Genomic DNA, 16,131 nt, shown 5'->3' with positions numbered 1-16,131 from the left:
TAACGAGTTTAACCGCACGACTCGTAGATAAAATGAATGCCACCTCTTGCCCGATAGAGCTTAAGGTACAATTAACATTTAAAATAGAGCTAAGTTAGCAATAAGTCAGCAATGGATGGCAGTCCCCAATTCCGCAGAACTCTTCTGACAATCGAAAAAAAAATTGACACTAATTGTCGTAACTTTGAGCCATATTCCCTATCGCTATAACAATATTTCCAAAATAATTAGATGTAGATTTAAGATAAGCTTATCATAGTTTATCATTAAGTTGCGCTTGAGTTAAATTACAACATGGGCATGTCCCAAAACCTCCGATCTTAATTTTAACAACAGATTTGTTGACTAATTCGAGGCTGATTTTTCAATTTCAAATGGAATAAGTAATGTCGATAAAAAAATGGAGAAATTGTTATCAAAATAAATTTTCAGACTTTATATAAAAAAAAAATCGTCGGCCATTTAAATTCAAGCGAGCTTAACTGTAATTAAAAATTTAATTACCAACTTATATTCGATAGATATCGAAAGATATAAGTCGGTAATTAAATCTTCAATCGCAGTTAAGCTCAATTGAGTTTAAATAGCCGGCGAACTTTTATTACATAAAGTCCGAAAATTTATTGTAAGAAAAAAAAAGATAATATTATGTAGTACTTAGTCTGGAGTTTTGACCCCAAACGAAAAATGGACTTCGCATTCGCCGAGGAGTCTGTCGTTATAATTAAGATCGTAGATTCCGGGACATCTAAGAGACGTGTAAGGTGATAAAACGGGCGGACGTTTCGTTCGGAAGAGGGACGGCGGAGTTGGACGGCCTTCGTGGTGAGCGAAACATTATTAAAATGTGGTGCCCCAATATTCTAGCTTTCTGAGGAGGTAAGGAAATTCTTCACCCGTCCAAGAAGCTCTTCCGAGCCACCACCATCATCACTACCACCACCACCACCACCACCATCACTACTACCCCTCCCTCTCCGTTTCCATCTACATAATTACCGTATTACGTAACAGAGTGTTTCGATGTATACCGTAGCCACTGTACTTGTTACTCTGTATATCTCTTTCTGTCTCTATCTTCCTACTGGCGTGAATCGTTGACCGACTGTCTCGCAATCATCATTTTACGCATCTCATATAAAAAAAGAGGGGGAAAAAAAAAAGAAACCTACGTACCGGTCTCTGAACAATGATTTCGTAGAGAAAGACCGTCGCACCCTTCCAGATTCGTCATCACTCAAATTCATCCATCCTATATATCAGTCGGAAGAGCGAAAGGAACGAAGGACCTTCGTTCACCTCCGCCCCATCATTCGACAGTATCGTCGTGTGCGTGTGCGTGCGTGTGTGCGTGCGACCTGACACCGTAGACAATCATCGTAGATGATCATCGACGTCATCGTCGTCGGAGTAACGGAGTGCGCATCCTCCGTCACTCCGTCGATGACTTGGAGAATCGACGCGGGGCGATACTGCCACCGTCGTGGATAGCTGCTGTCGATTAAATCGATAGCCGGCAGCGGACGGGAGCGAGCGTTGCGCCTTGAATTTTCTCTGTCAGATGCAGGCACAGATTTCTCGAACGTCTTCGCGTTTGAGAAAGGAAATATGATTCGCTCGTTCCTCATCGGCTGTCTTGACTATTGATGTAGTATGAGACGCATGACGGAGGTCCTTGATCCTTGCTACGCGCGAATCAGATAATTCTTCTCATATTTAATTGGAATACCTTTCTTACACTGACATTTAAAATTGCCCTTCATGCAGGATAAATAGATTGTTGTATATCGCAATTTTTAAGCTTGCGCAAGATAATCGGCCGAAAAGTTAGATGGAGGTGTAACGGTGGACATGCAACTTATCGATAGAAAGTACTGAAAACTGAAAAATAAAACGATATCCCCAAAAACTACAGTTTGAATAATTAATTTATCTCAAGACGATATTTTAAAATTTTAATTTCTTGAAATTTGTTTGAAATTTCGTGCAAGTAAATCGTCACATTATCTAAATACATATACGAAGAGTCTTGTTATAGAAAGAGGAAGAAACGACATACAGATTACAAAAATCTATAACGCCTTAAAGTATTCTGAGTTATGTGAACATTATTATATTTTTACAGATTAAAAATAAATTATTTATATTATTTATTTTTAACGTAGAAATGACGTTTACAACTTAGAATATTATAAAAATATTTTTTTTACAATAAGACTCTTTGTATCTGATGACAAATGATATGATACTTTATTTATGCACAATTTTAAAAATCTTTCAAGACATTTACATTTTAGATCATTGTTAATTAAAAATTTGTCAGGGCAGTGTCTTAGATTTCGGTATTATAACATTTTGGGATATTGTCTTAGCTTTTAGTTCTCGGGATTATGGTTTTTCGGGACATTGCATGTCCAGCGTGCACACACATGTTGCAATAATTTCAATTATTATAAAAATAAAAGCCTGAAGAGTGATTTTTAGAGGGCAAAGCAAGCTTGTTGTTGCTTTACGGTAAAATCGAAACGAGGAAAATTTAAGTGTTCAAATGCCAATTATTCTCTAACCGAGCCGACATAATCTCGGGCTCGAGGCTTTGAATTGCCACGCAGGGAGGACCTCGTGCAATCGCGATCTCGCTCGCATCGCGTTTACGTATCGTAGTGATTAGCCAGTAGTAGCTGTGTTGCGTTCATCACGACTCTGCTTCGAGGCTGTCGCGAGATCTCGCGCTTCCGGCGACATGTCGCGACGCGCCTCCTCACGCTACCGGCAACACCAGAATAGACGAGTACGTAGGTACGTACACAAAAGTAAAAAGAGACATATCGACAGATCCCAAATATCTCCACACCCCCCACCCCCCTGTTCCCCTGTGCGTGCGCGTGAGATTACGCCTGTCTCTCCTGTGTCGTATATGTCTCCACCACACTCTCCGCTGTGTCTGTACACGTATGTGTGCATATATATTTATCTTATATACGAATGTGCATAATCCACACGTATAAATAAATACATATGTGCAACTTCTACACTCCCCCAGAAAAACATTGTTTGTGATTTTCGTATCGCTGGCCTCGATTACGCTGCATGCTTCGTGCAAATCCTATCCGAGTACGACGACGGTGTTTTTTCTTCTCCTTGACTTTTTATCATTTAGATTCTCGCGATAATTTTTGAGCTGAGAAAAAAGATTTACGTATGAAAAGTCCATGACGGCAGTCAATTTGGTCAATGGAGTCGCTCAATCTCGACGGGGTTAACTAATTCAGCCCGAGATCCCCGTTCCCTCTTTAGAGCATAGTTATTAGTAGTCGTAGACAGAAGGGAAAGTTAGTTAACCGCAATTAACATGACAATTAACAGTGATGTAAGCTTAGAGAATCGCTAAATCAATTTTGTTCGAATTTGAGTCCGGAGATCGGACACTTTTTAAATCTGGGTTCGACCGAAACTGGCTCGCACACGTAATTTCTTGTTTGACTTTGTAATTAGGTCGTGATCGTTAATAGCTCGACTGCCAGCCTCCATCGTTAATCCGTTTAGGGATCAAGAAAGGCGCATAGATGAAACTAAAAGTATCGGTGGAATCGAAGCAGGACGACAATGTGATTTGATTCCCTTTAATTTTTGAATCCACGGCGCGGAAACCTTCTTCAGGGTCGATTCACTCTCGCGCTACGCCGACATAATTTTAATTAAAATAATCTCGATATTTCTCAAGAGCGGCTCGTGTCAAAGTCCGACGGCAATTAAGTAACTCCCGTAGTTATATCCCGCAAGGCCGTTCGCCCGGAAACCAATTTCGCGCGCAATTTGGATCAGGAATAATTTAGAATATGCGGCACGATGCAGGCGCGGAAAGTCTGCCCGTGTAACAACATCTTTTCTAAGGCCTTCATGATATCGTCGCGGACATTTTGCAGAAAATTATACATTATTAAATTCAATTGGATTCGTAACGCCGCGCGCCGTCAGTCGGCTCTTGAGCCGAAGATAACTTTTCACAAAATTCATGAGCCACAACGCCGCAATACTTTCGTCAGTTTCCTATACTTTTGTGTTGAATGTTGTCGCTTTGCCTGCCGTCGATTTAAATTAGAATCCAAGCGAGCGCGCAGTTCTGGTTTCGCGTTAAAAAAGAAAGGATATTTCTGCGCGCATCTTTTTGCCGGGTCCTCATCGGACCGTTACCATCGTCGTACTCGGTCATGGCGATGAGCCGACAGGCGGTTCCAACGCCTCCGTCGCTCGTCGTCATCGTCGTTACGTCGTCTGTTGTTGTCGTCGTCGTCGTTGCCGACACGGACGGAGCGCAGGGACTGATCCTCGCCTGGACGACGAATCTTTTCGCAGCTGGACGAGCTCCGGACGGAGGTACAGCGACGGGACCAGGAGCTGCTGGGGATGTCGGCGAAGATGAAAACGCTCGAGGAGCAACATCAGGATTATCAAAGGCACATCGCCGTGCTTAAGGAATCTCTCTGCGCCAAAGAGGAACATTATAATATGCTGCAGGCTGATGTGAGTGTAACTGATCTTTCTATCTATCCTTTTCTCATTTAGTCCAAAAATATAGAGTCATAAATGTTCTTCATGTCGTTAAATTTTGTGGTTTAATATAAATTACACAGGACCACATTTGATTTAGGCATAAAACTGGACCAGGTTTTTTGGGTCACTGAACACGTTTCCTCTCTTAGTTTTGCTCTATCATGTTAGGATTTTGAGAAAATCAAGTGGAAGGGCCTCGAAAAACATGTTCAGTGACCTAAAAAACATAAAAAATCTGGTCCGATACCAGTTTTATTCTAGTCAGTCTAAATCAAATGTGGTCTTGTGTTATTATTGCAAAGTTGTAAAAAAATTCGGAGACATATTTAAACACAGTTGTATCCTTATTAAGAGAACACAATTTTCTCTTAATAAGAAACAACATGCTTAGACATGATGTAATTTGTAATTTAACTGAAATTGTTTAAATTTTAAATTTTGAATTTAGAAGTAATTTATTAATCATTTCTTTTGCATTTAAAAGTAAAAAAATTCTCAATACTACAATAGAGTTTTAAAATGTATGAAAATTTACAAGGACAAAAATTTGCTAATATGTTTTCGGTAAACAAGTTTACCACTGGTTTTGTTGTTCACATTGATGCGAAACTGGAACACAACCGAGACTCGAAATCGATACCAAATTTCCGACCGCATCTCCCAAATTCGCGTATTTGTTGAATTTGTTCCCTAGTATATGTGGTTACAATAAAATTCCGTAATTATCCTAATGCCAATACTCGAAAACTCGCATAAAGGATCATTAAACGAGGAGATCGTTAGTTTAATTTTTCAGCCCTTATATGAACTTTTTAATACTCCTTAAGATATAAAAACCGGAACAAGCACGGAGACCTGAAAAATTTCTTCGAAAGTCTGACGTCGAGTAAAACTAGGACAAAGCTGCGAAATCGAATTTGAACGAGGTGATCAGAAATGTTGGTCCAACTTACGCAAACCTCATGAATTCTAAAATGATCATTGACGCGAGAAAAATCCTTGATGCAAACTGTGTTCCAATTCAAACTTATCCCTGCTTTCAATTCACAAAGTAAATTCTTGATTTTCAACGTTCCAGCATCTTACAAGATGTAGTCTTTTGGATGTAAGATGCTTAAACTTACTGTGAGAAACAAAAATTTTAAACATAAAAATATTAGATTTTTGTCTCATATATTTTTACAATAATACTGGAATTAATTAAAAATTAATAAAAATTGAGAAATATTTTTGGATGTACGTGCCATCCCTAAGCATTTTACAAAAAATGTATAAATATTTTATCTGGATTGTTCTATTATTATGTTTAAATACATTTGTGTAAAACTTAAACAAAATTTTTTTTAGTTTAAGTTATTTAATTTTTTTCTTTATTTTTTATTCTTATGCAGAATACTACGCGTTTTGTAATACTTATTTTATTTATTGTTATATTTACAAATTTTATAAGAAAGTAGCAATACAAATTAAATAAATTTTGTTGCACATACTAATAAACTTCTAATAAATATTCGTACAAAGTTTATTTGAATCTTACTTACCGGTTCAAAAGTTATTTATCAAAAACTGCAGCAAATTAATAACAATCATTTCAAGATCGTATTACAGAAGAGCTATTTTGTAAGCTAAATTATTGGTTTCTTTGGAGGGCTGAAATCCAGGCATTAATAATGGTTAAAATTTTTTGTCGTTATTTAAAAAAAAATAAGCCTAAGGTTACACGGGAGAAGCCCGTATGGAAAATTTTACAGTGTTTAAATTTCGATAACTGATATTTAGTTGATAGCCTTCATTCTTCATTAAACCTGACATTCTTTATTAAAAATAATCAAGTCTGACATTTTTCATTAAAAACGATTTTTAACGACGAACCTAATAAGAGCATTTCTGCCTCTATTTTTATACAAATGATCTAATATAATAATAGAATACTACAAAATTTTTATATCTTTGATAGTGCTTTGTGATGTAACACATATATCTCTAATAATAAAGAATTAAACATCCCTTTTTTCTGTTGAGAATGGTTTAATTTTTTTACATTATACGTTGATTGCTAAACATTGGACATAAAAATATTAAAAAGCTTCTTTTCAGATTAACTTCTCGGCAGATTCGAGAGCGAGAGAGAGAGAGAAAGAGAGAGAGAGAGAGAATACATTTGCAGTTTTTTAATCCTTTAAAAGAGCCCTTCGAGAAGGAATTTCTGAATGAGTTAAATAATCGACGACGCGTGACTGTTGTTTGACACAGATCCGATGACTGGGGAAGTTAAGTTAAAGCTAGAGCAAATCGTGTGTCTTCGGAAGGGGCTACCAAAGAGGAAGGCCAAGCCGTCGCGGAAAATCGGGTCGAGCTTCTCTTCTCTCCTCTCCTTTCTTTTTCTTTCACTAATGCGTTCCGTCGTATTCTATGCATGAACGTGCATAGTATATGCGCGTTGAATATTCTAGATTTTCTCATCTGAAGGGTTTCGTGTAGGAAATTTTATAAAGATTTTATAAGATCCTATTTGTCTTCGTATTAAATAAATCTAATTTAAAAAACGTAACAAAAAAAATGGTTTGTAAGGTTTTTTCAACTCTTGCTTTGTTGCACCAATTTTTCTGCTGAACATATTTGGCTAAATTTTAGTATATGGATGATTTTGGGGTCGTAATTGCAAAACTGAAGTAAAAAAAAAATGAAAAATAATAAAATGGCAAATTCAATATAGCCGCTAAATTAAAAAATTAACTATTTTATATAATAGTTTTTTAAGGTTTTGATTTTAATAGTGAAGGTAATAGTGTCGCCTCAGAAATCGGATGAAAAATTACTAAGGTCCAAATCAGATAACAATAAGGTGACGGTATTCTTCTTTTTTTATTTTTTATATGTACTCAGGACCTTTAATTTTTTAAACCCATCCTTAAAAATTTTCTACGCGGGCTTCTCCCGTCGGCCGGTCCTCGGCAACGTTTCCTCTTTATCGCTCGGAAATGTGCAGGTCGAGGAGATGCGGCAACGGATGGAGGAGAAGAATCGGATGATCGAGAAGAAAACGCAGGCGGCGATGCAGGCGCAACAGGAGCGCAATCGGATGAACACCGAGCTGACTGAAATCAAGGATCACATGGACATCAAGGATCGCAAGATCAATGTTCTGCAGCGCAAGGTGAACCCTCTCTTTTATTTATACATTCTACTTCCAGCTACCGAGGAATTTGCTTCCTCGAGACGCAGTCGTCCGAGGGTTCTGTTCGCTTTCGTTTTCTTATCGTTTATTCTCTGTGTTCGTCTATTTTCTGCACTTTAGTCATTTTTGCACAGACCTCGTAACGTTTTGCATTCGTCGAGGAGCCGCCCCTCGGCGCGAAGAATCACCTCATTGCGATTCATAACTCGGAACGGGCGAGTATTATGTGAGAAGATTGCCGGGTTCGAAGCAGATAATTTCCACGGAATGAATTTTCTTATCGCGCGCACCGCGGCGTTTAGTCCTTCATCTAAGGAGAGATGCAAATGCAAAAGCGGACGAGTCCGGCAAAATGCCTTCTCTTTTATCGCGCGGAGTCAATTAGCGCTTAGGAAAATATTTGCGCTAGCGCGGGACACAGATTATGACCGAATGAAATTAATTGTCATTCGCCAAGGAAAAGTGTTGCAGGACGAGAAAGCTTTTTCATTGTCGTATATTTTTCTTCTTATTAGCTTTCCTGGAACTCTAGAAACTTTATCGTACTTGCAACGCGCTCTTGCATAATAGATACGGTACTCATTATTGCTTGATTTCTGCATGCAATATAAAGTAAAATAAAATAAGGTATCTGTCCCTATGTTGTTTCGAAAAATTATTAGGAAAATTATTTATACTCTGAAAAAAGCGATTGCAAAATAAATGAGGCGTAAATGTTATCGCGCAAGTCGTAACGTTTGGTAATAATTTATTCTTTTTTTTATTTTTATTCCTCAACATAAAGTTTATATATTGAAAATACACGCATAGAAAAAGATGGTTATAATTAATTGAACTACAATTTGCAGTCAATTTCGATACTAATTACATATTTATAGTTGTTGTAACTATTTCAGTTATAGCATTTAATTATTATTATGTAAATAATATGAAACACTGTTAAATGAATATTTATACTCATTATAATTATGACTGCATTTATTATATAAAAAACTTCCTTTTACATTTATATTTTTATTTTACTATATTAATATTTAAATTACTATAATTAATTTATAGTAAAAATTTTTATTGTTGGTGTGCTATATAACTATAAACGTACGAGTCACTAGCATCATGGTAACAACCATAAAAATGGAGCTCCTAACCATAATTATTTTATCATGCAATTACAAACATCTCTCTCAGTGTAAAAGGAATAAAATAATAGAGAATTGAATGACATGTAAATATAACAAATAATTAATGAACACATTAATACTTTCTTGTTGGCGGAGCGATATGTATTTTAATGTATGATAATAATAATGAAACGAAAGAGTTGAATCAACGAGAGGATCAAATAATGCACCCCGCGTCTCCCACGCTGTCTCCCACACACTGCGAAAGAATGGAATGCGCATGAGTACGGGTACGAAATTCAATCAATCGCCTCGTGAATTGCAATCGGCTCTTTGAGAAAATTCCGGGAGCTGATCCCACGAGAGGTGACGTACGTGTCGACGTTACACTGCGAAACGTGAAACTCGGTACCGGTATCGATCGCACGCGTGGCGACCGTAATCCCGAGGCGTGAATTGTCCCGTCGCGGAATAAATTTTTCACCGTTGCCCGCGACAACACCGGAATGCCGATTTAAGCGGAATGTATTTACATTTAATTGGAGAAACAAAATCCACGTAAATGCAACGTAAAGTGAAAGGGAATTGTGTGTCGCACACGCGACCAAACAAAAAAAAAAAAAAAAAAAAAAAGGGAAAGAATCAGAGTGGACCGTATACACCGAGCCGTCTGATTCTCGAGTTGTCCTCGATGTCTGTAATTTTTTCGCAAGACTCCCGCATATTAAAGAAAATAAAAACCACCTGCGATAAAGCGCCGATGATAAATATGTACTACATTTATCTCTCGGCTCTTTGTACGCGATGGTGATTTTGAGCGTGCTTTGAGCGGTGTCTTCGCCTTTGATTATCGCTTCATCAGTCTCGTGAAACGCGACAAAGGTTCTCCTTCCTCTCCTCACGTTCGACGGGACAGATGCGAGATCCTCGTAGGATTAGAGGCGCGCACTCGTGTACTCGCGTAAAGCACCGAGCACTAATTGTCGCATCGCCTGAAAGTGCGACCGACGTGTTGATGCGATCTCGGTACATCTTCCCCCCTTCCGCCCCTCTCGTGATGTTGCAATGCGAGAAAGGGAGAATGCGCATGAGTATCAATGGTCCTACCGTCGATTAGAACGACATACGATATGTGTGTGTGTGTGTGTCGATGTGCGCACTCGCTTCTGACGTTTCTTGCAATGTTTTTGTGTTCGCCAGTTGATGTACAGTAGTCGGAAATGCAGTTTGCGAAGACGTTGAATTGCATACTGTGTTTGCGTCGACAGCATATTCCGTCACACCCCTCGTTCTTATTAATTTGTATTCCCTTTTACGTTACGTTTTGTATGGGCGATAGAGTGTCGCAGGATCAGATTATGTCTCTGTCTTATTTTCCACCGTCGTTGCACCACGATCACGCACTCGATTCTTATGCGTAGAGCTTTTCTTCTTTCACGATCGACTGCAAGACCCGTAGAAAAGAAAAAAAAAGAAGCAAGGTAAACTCATCCTGCGACTTCGTATAAATTTGCATTATCTTCTATTATTTCTGTAATTGGTGAGTGCACTTGTATTCTTACGTAAATTACAAAGTTTATATCCTTAGTTGCTTTGTTAATTTGCGTTGATTTTGTTCACAACATTACAAAAGATTTTATGAATTTGTAATAAATATGAATTATCCTACGTTCCTTTACTTCTTAATTTTATTACTGTTTGTTTAATGGATAATTGTAAGTAGATTTCATTACTATTATTATATACGCTATAGTTTAATTTATATAGTATTACATCTAGTTATGCTTTTGTATGTATAATTTATGTAGTGTGTGTATGTTAAGTTTTAATATAAATTATACTTAATTTAAACAATTAATTTGATTACCGTCCGTTCTATCATTAGGCGTTACGTTTATGTTGCGTTATGCTATGTATAGAATCTATTATTTGCTTTGACACAAGCACCATATTTATTTTTACATTAGCGTGCCTGTCGTGACGATGATGTCTGACAATGAGTATGATAGTGTGAGTAAAAGAAGATCGACGAAAGTGCGTTGGCAGGTAGGTGATCATGTGAATTTATGTTAATTAACAGTTCCATATTGATATCTCGTGGGACTTCATTACTGTGCCCGCGAGCACCGCTGAATATATACGATTCACGCGAAAATCGCGTTAAGATCGTTCTGAGTTTAATTTCCTAAATGTAGCGTAATCTCGATGTATACTAATTTATCTTTCCATGTGCTCTTCTCCCCCTACATCTTATAAAGTACGTAATAATTTTGTGAACTTTAACGCGACATTTAACATGAAGTAACATTTTCTATGACATCGAAAGTTGGTACGCAGTAAAAAAACATTTTGTATTTATGTTAAGACTAATCCTTCAAATTTTTGTGTTGCATTTTTAACATAGCCATAATTTTAATTAAAATATTACTCGTATAAATATTAATTTTACTGAAGAAAAATATGTTTCTGCCATTTTTTTTCCGCCCATAGAAATAAACATTTTTGCTTTTATTTTGTACATAATATTCATGTTACTTTCTAATACATTTATTATGTATTAATTTAATACAAAAATTTAAGTAAAATTAAAAAAAAATTGTTAAGGACATGCGACATATGTTAATCATTATTAAGGGCGAATTAAAATAAGGAAATCTTTTGAGTTATTAAATAGAAGAAAGACATTATTTTTATGGGATAAAATTAACATTCTCGCTTATTTCTATACTAATAAATCGATTAATGAATAAAACTCGCGCTTCTCGTCTTTTGAACTTATGGCCGAGTTTGCTGTTGACTTTAGATCGAGAATCTGGAGGACCTGCTGAAGGAGAAAGACAATCAGGTCGATATGGCGAGGGCTAGGCTGACGGCGATGCAGGCGCATCATTGCAGCAGCGAAGGTGCACTTAGCAGTCTCGAAGAGGCGATCGGAGATAAAGAGAAGCAAATGGCACAATTACGCGAGCAAAGGGACCGTGCCGAACAGGAGAAGCAGGAGGAGAGGGAATTGCACGAGAGGGAGATCGCCGAATACAAAATGAAATTACATACATTGGAGTCCGAGGTGAGCAAGGCGGGAAAAGTTCCTTCTTTAATTGCTCGCCCCCTCACCTCATCTCATTACCCTATCGTAAAGAAATATTGCACTCGAAGTATTGCACAAGTTGCACAAGTTCAATTTTCATGATTTCAGTGTAACATTTCACTCTATGATATTTACAGAATAATGTAAAGTGAATAACAAGATTGTGACACAACTGTACAGCATTAGCAAAACGACAATTTTACATAGCTGCTTTTTCATGTACCAATTGCCAGGTTGAAAAATTGGGCGCACGTTTGGAGCGAGCGCAGGCGGAGAAGGACCGGCTGGAGGCGAAGCTCGAGAGCTCGCAGTCCGAGCTTGGCAAGAGCAAGGCTGAACTGGACAAGGCTGCCTCCGAGGTCGGACGTAGCGGCGCGGACTGGGAGGCGGCGAAGCAGCGACTGGCCAGACTAGAACTGGAGAACGAAAGGCTGCGGCAGGACATTGAGCGATCGCATGGCTATGGCAGAAGTACGCTTAACACGTCCCAGGAGATGGAACGCGTTCAGGAACGTGCCGACAAAACGGCCAGCGAATTAAGAAGGGCCCAGGCGGAGCTGAGGGTCACGCAAGCGGACAATGAAAGGGCACGTGCCGAGGCCGCAACCCTTCAAGAAAAGGTAAATTTCATCCTTGTTCCGTCACCGTATGTTTGCGACGATACATGGACTTTAAACCCATTAAGTTTTAGAAGATCGTCTATGAATTTTTCTATTTTAAATTCTTGTGACCCGAGTGCTATAATCAACATTTTTAGCAGTTAATATTAAAGGTTTGTTGCCCCTTTTGAAAATCTCCTTCCGACAACGGGATGGAATATCTGGAAAGAAAGATATAAGGTAACTCCGCTGCAGAGGTTTTTTAACTTTGATCTTTATACATTTTCTTCTGCCTCCACTTTATCGCTAACTAGATTTAGAAAGAGCAATTTGTTTTACCTTTAAACACTAATTGCGATCTAAAAATTTTAGATTACAAAGATTTACAACAGAAAAGCGCGTATAACAGAAGCCTCTTGAAACTTAATCGACCTCAATCAAGTTTGACGAGCAGTTTAGCATCCCCTTAATTTCTAATAAATATTTGCAACATATGCCATTATTGACAAATTTATTAAAAACATTTCCAGCAGAGAAACTTTAGGTGCATTAATTAATTAAATGTATTAATAATTAATTTCGATAATTCTACTACTTCTTATTGTTCATCTGTGCACTAGCAAGTTACATTTTAGAATCGTTATTTAAATAACTGTGAAAGTAATGTCTGTTCCACATAAACCGCTAAAAAAAAAACGAAATTCCGATTTGGAGCACTTCGATCTCGCTACGATTTGAAATATCACGACGATTTAAAAATTGCGCCTCATTTTCTTTGGCGTGTCTCTGTCTCTCTATATAGCGGGGGATCTATTTATACAACAATTACAGTGCCATCGATTGATCGGCACAGAAGAAGTAACCTGGACTACTTTGCTGGAGCACACGATCCACGTACATACGTCGCCACTCAGCGATCTATTAATGGACGACTGAAGACCCGTTTTGGACCGCGACTCGGCAGTTCCATTTCGACGAGCACTTTCCAAGGATCGGTCCTCGAATCGGTTGCGTACTTTCGCAGACAATCAGTTTTAATCACGATCGATTCTAACGGGTTCTCAGCATTCACCCGAAAGACTTCTTCCTCGTCCTTGTCCCACATTCGTTTCTTCCGGACCTTCGTCCTCTCCATCTTCCGTGCCCCCGTTTTCCCGTCTACATCTTTACCCGCGCAATAGAATCCAATTTCCAATCACGCCTTCCAATCCTGCACCCGACGTCTGCAATCGGCAGCAAAGTAACAATTCCATCATCTAAGTGACTGGAAAATTGCTCGCATTACCATATCGTTTGTTTCTGGAGGAATACGGCTAAACGGTGTGCTTAAGTTCGCATTTGCCTGGCTTGTCGCTTGAACCTGCTCCGCGCGGCGACAAGTTAACGACAGGAAATAAAGGACCGTGGGAATGAATAAATTTCTCTGGCGTGGAAAGTCGCGTTAATACTCGATCTCGTGTCACAAGCAATTTTTATATTTTTAAGGAGTTTGTAGAAGCGCGAAGGGAAACATTTTTCAACGATGTTGAAAGTAGGCATAAATTTTTATTATTTTCACGGCCTGTCTACAATTCCCAATATTATATTATAAAAATGCAATTTCTGAGTTTACTCGATTTTTATCACTCGTGATATTTTAAAACATTCTTCAGGAAATAATGAAGCTCATAATTTAAGTAGAAGTAATAATTGCAGTATGTTTGATAAAGTTTACATGTGATTCGAAGTTAATTCAATTTATTTACGAGGTATTAGCGAATTTTCTTCTTTTTAAGGTGGAAAAGAGTCAGGGTGAAGTGTACAGGCTCAAGGCCAGGCTGGAGAATGCTCAAGGCGAACAGGAGAGCCTGCGGGAGGAATACGACCGAGCACAGGCATCCGTGGCTCGTCTTCACTCCGAGAGGGACAAAGCAGTCAGTGAACTCGAAAAATCGCAGGAGGAACTTGAGCGCACGCAGGCCACCCTTGGTAAGGCGCAACTTCAGCAGGATAAATTGCAGAATTTACTGGACAAAACGCAGAGCGAGGTCGACAAACTGCAGGAGAAACTCGAAAAGACGCAGACGGAAATTCGTAGAGTGAGTAATTTTGAAAATATTAAAACTGTATATTGTGTAAATACAATGACAGTTTACTGGTACAAATATTTTTACTTTCTTTAAAATGTATGGTTTTTTAAGAAACAATTTTTTGAGAATTGAAAAAGAACTGAGCACTAATTGATAGAAAATAATTAGTATATTGAAACAAGTTTTTCATTAATTACTAATTAAAAAACTGGTTATTATCATTAAAATTAAACATCATCTGAGAAGCATTACCAATTATTGAATCTTGTATTCAATCACTGATAAAACATTACAAGTTACTGGTGCAATCAGTTCTTTTTTTAAAGAGTTTTAGGTCTTAAATTATGAAATGTGGGTATAAACGTAAATAAATAATTGTAATTTTAAAGCTTTGTATACATTAGAAAAAGATTGCCAATATCGATGTATACAAACTTTTGTTATCTTCTTAGAAATAAAATTATAAGAACACAAATACACGAATTAGAAAGTTTTCTATCAGATAAGAGCTTTTTTTCAAATTTAGCAATAATTAATTTTTTTGTACAATAACCAAAAATAAGCGTTAAATTTTTTTTCTTCTCTTTAACATTAAATATCTATACAAAATACAACGATATATATTACGAAAATTTCTAGTTTTTTATTTTGATATAAAATGTTGAGTTTTTGTTGATTTATAAATAGTTTATATTATTCTACAAAATATAACGTGTAACGTGACAATTAATAAAGATTAGATTATAATTATTAACTTAATAGATAGATCTTCTATGTTATGTAATGTCATGTCTTTTATTTTTGTCTTATAACTTTTATTATCTTGTAATCTGTTTTATTGATTTACCAGTTTATACTGCACTTCGATTTTATGTTTAAAACTGCATTATAAGAAAAATAAGAAAAAAAAGAGTATATAATAAAACAACTTTATAGAACATTACGAACATAAAAAATAATCTGATGTTATTAATATTGATTTCAATATTGTTTGAATACAAAAATTGTGTAAATTTTATTCTTGCTTTTAACAAATTTGTTTTTAGTAGATTCTATGTAAAAAAACTGTAAATAACTGTATGAACTAAGACTTTTTAAATTATTATTATTAATAATTTAGATCATGTTTGTATCAGTATTTACAAAGCGAAATGTTTCCCAAGAAATAAGAGGGTGCAGTTAAGAGTTTTATGTCGGTATTGGCGACTTCTCTATATTATTGTCATTATTAATTTATACACATATGTATAATTTATATTATGTTTGTTGATTTTTACTAAAGTTTGCTAATATATGATAATGCAATTATTATAGATGCAAATGGAGAAAGAGAAACAGAACTACGACTTTGAGAATCTGCAGAGCCAGCTTGATAAAGCATTAGGACAGTCAACGAGAATTCAGAAAGAGCGAGAGGCGATTCAGCTTGATGTGGATAGACTACAGGATAAATACGAAAAAGCTCAGGTAAGTATAATTAATCAAAAGTAATCAATTGAGATTTAATATTGATCCGAAATAC

The 16,131-nt window shown here is 37.0% G+C and overlaps 1 protein-coding gene across 7 annotated transcripts in view; it reads left to right on the top strand.

Moving 5' to 3' along the window:
* Window positions 1-16,131, top strand: part of LOC105839468 (ELKS/Rab6-interacting/CAST family member 1) — a 126,305-nt gene that overhangs the window by 102,257 nt on the left and 7,917 nt on the right. For 4 of the 7 annotated variants that reach the window (XM_036287809.1, XM_028190956.2, XM_028190958.2 and 1 more), the window contains 7 exons: window positions 868-879; window positions 4,357-4,524; window positions 7,544-7,711; window positions 11,657-11,920; window positions 12,175-12,561; window positions 14,316-14,618; window positions 15,924-16,076. In XM_036287809.1, coding sequence (XP_036143702.1) covers window positions 868-879; window positions 4,357-4,524; window positions 7,544-7,711; window positions 11,657-11,920; window positions 12,175-12,561; window positions 14,316-14,618; window positions 15,924-16,076 — 1,455 coding nt within the window. The remainder of the gene's footprint in view (window positions 1-867; window positions 880-4,356; window positions 4,525-7,543; window positions 7,712-11,656; window positions 11,921-12,174; window positions 12,562-14,315; window positions 14,619-15,923; window positions 16,077-16,131) is intronic. The other 3 variants (XM_028190960.2, XM_028190957.2, XM_028190959.2) reach the window with 1 other exon arrangement.

This window comes from Monomorium pharaonis, chromosome 6 (genome assembly GCF_013373865.1).
Source record: "Monomorium pharaonis isolate MP-MQ-018 chromosome 6, ASM1337386v2, whole genome shotgun sequence".
Taxonomy (NCBI): Eukaryota; Metazoa; Arthropoda; class Insecta; order Hymenoptera; family Formicidae; genus Monomorium; species Monomorium pharaonis.
Note: the sequence above shows the minus strand (reverse complement) of the source record. Positions and strands in the feature narration are given on the sequence as shown.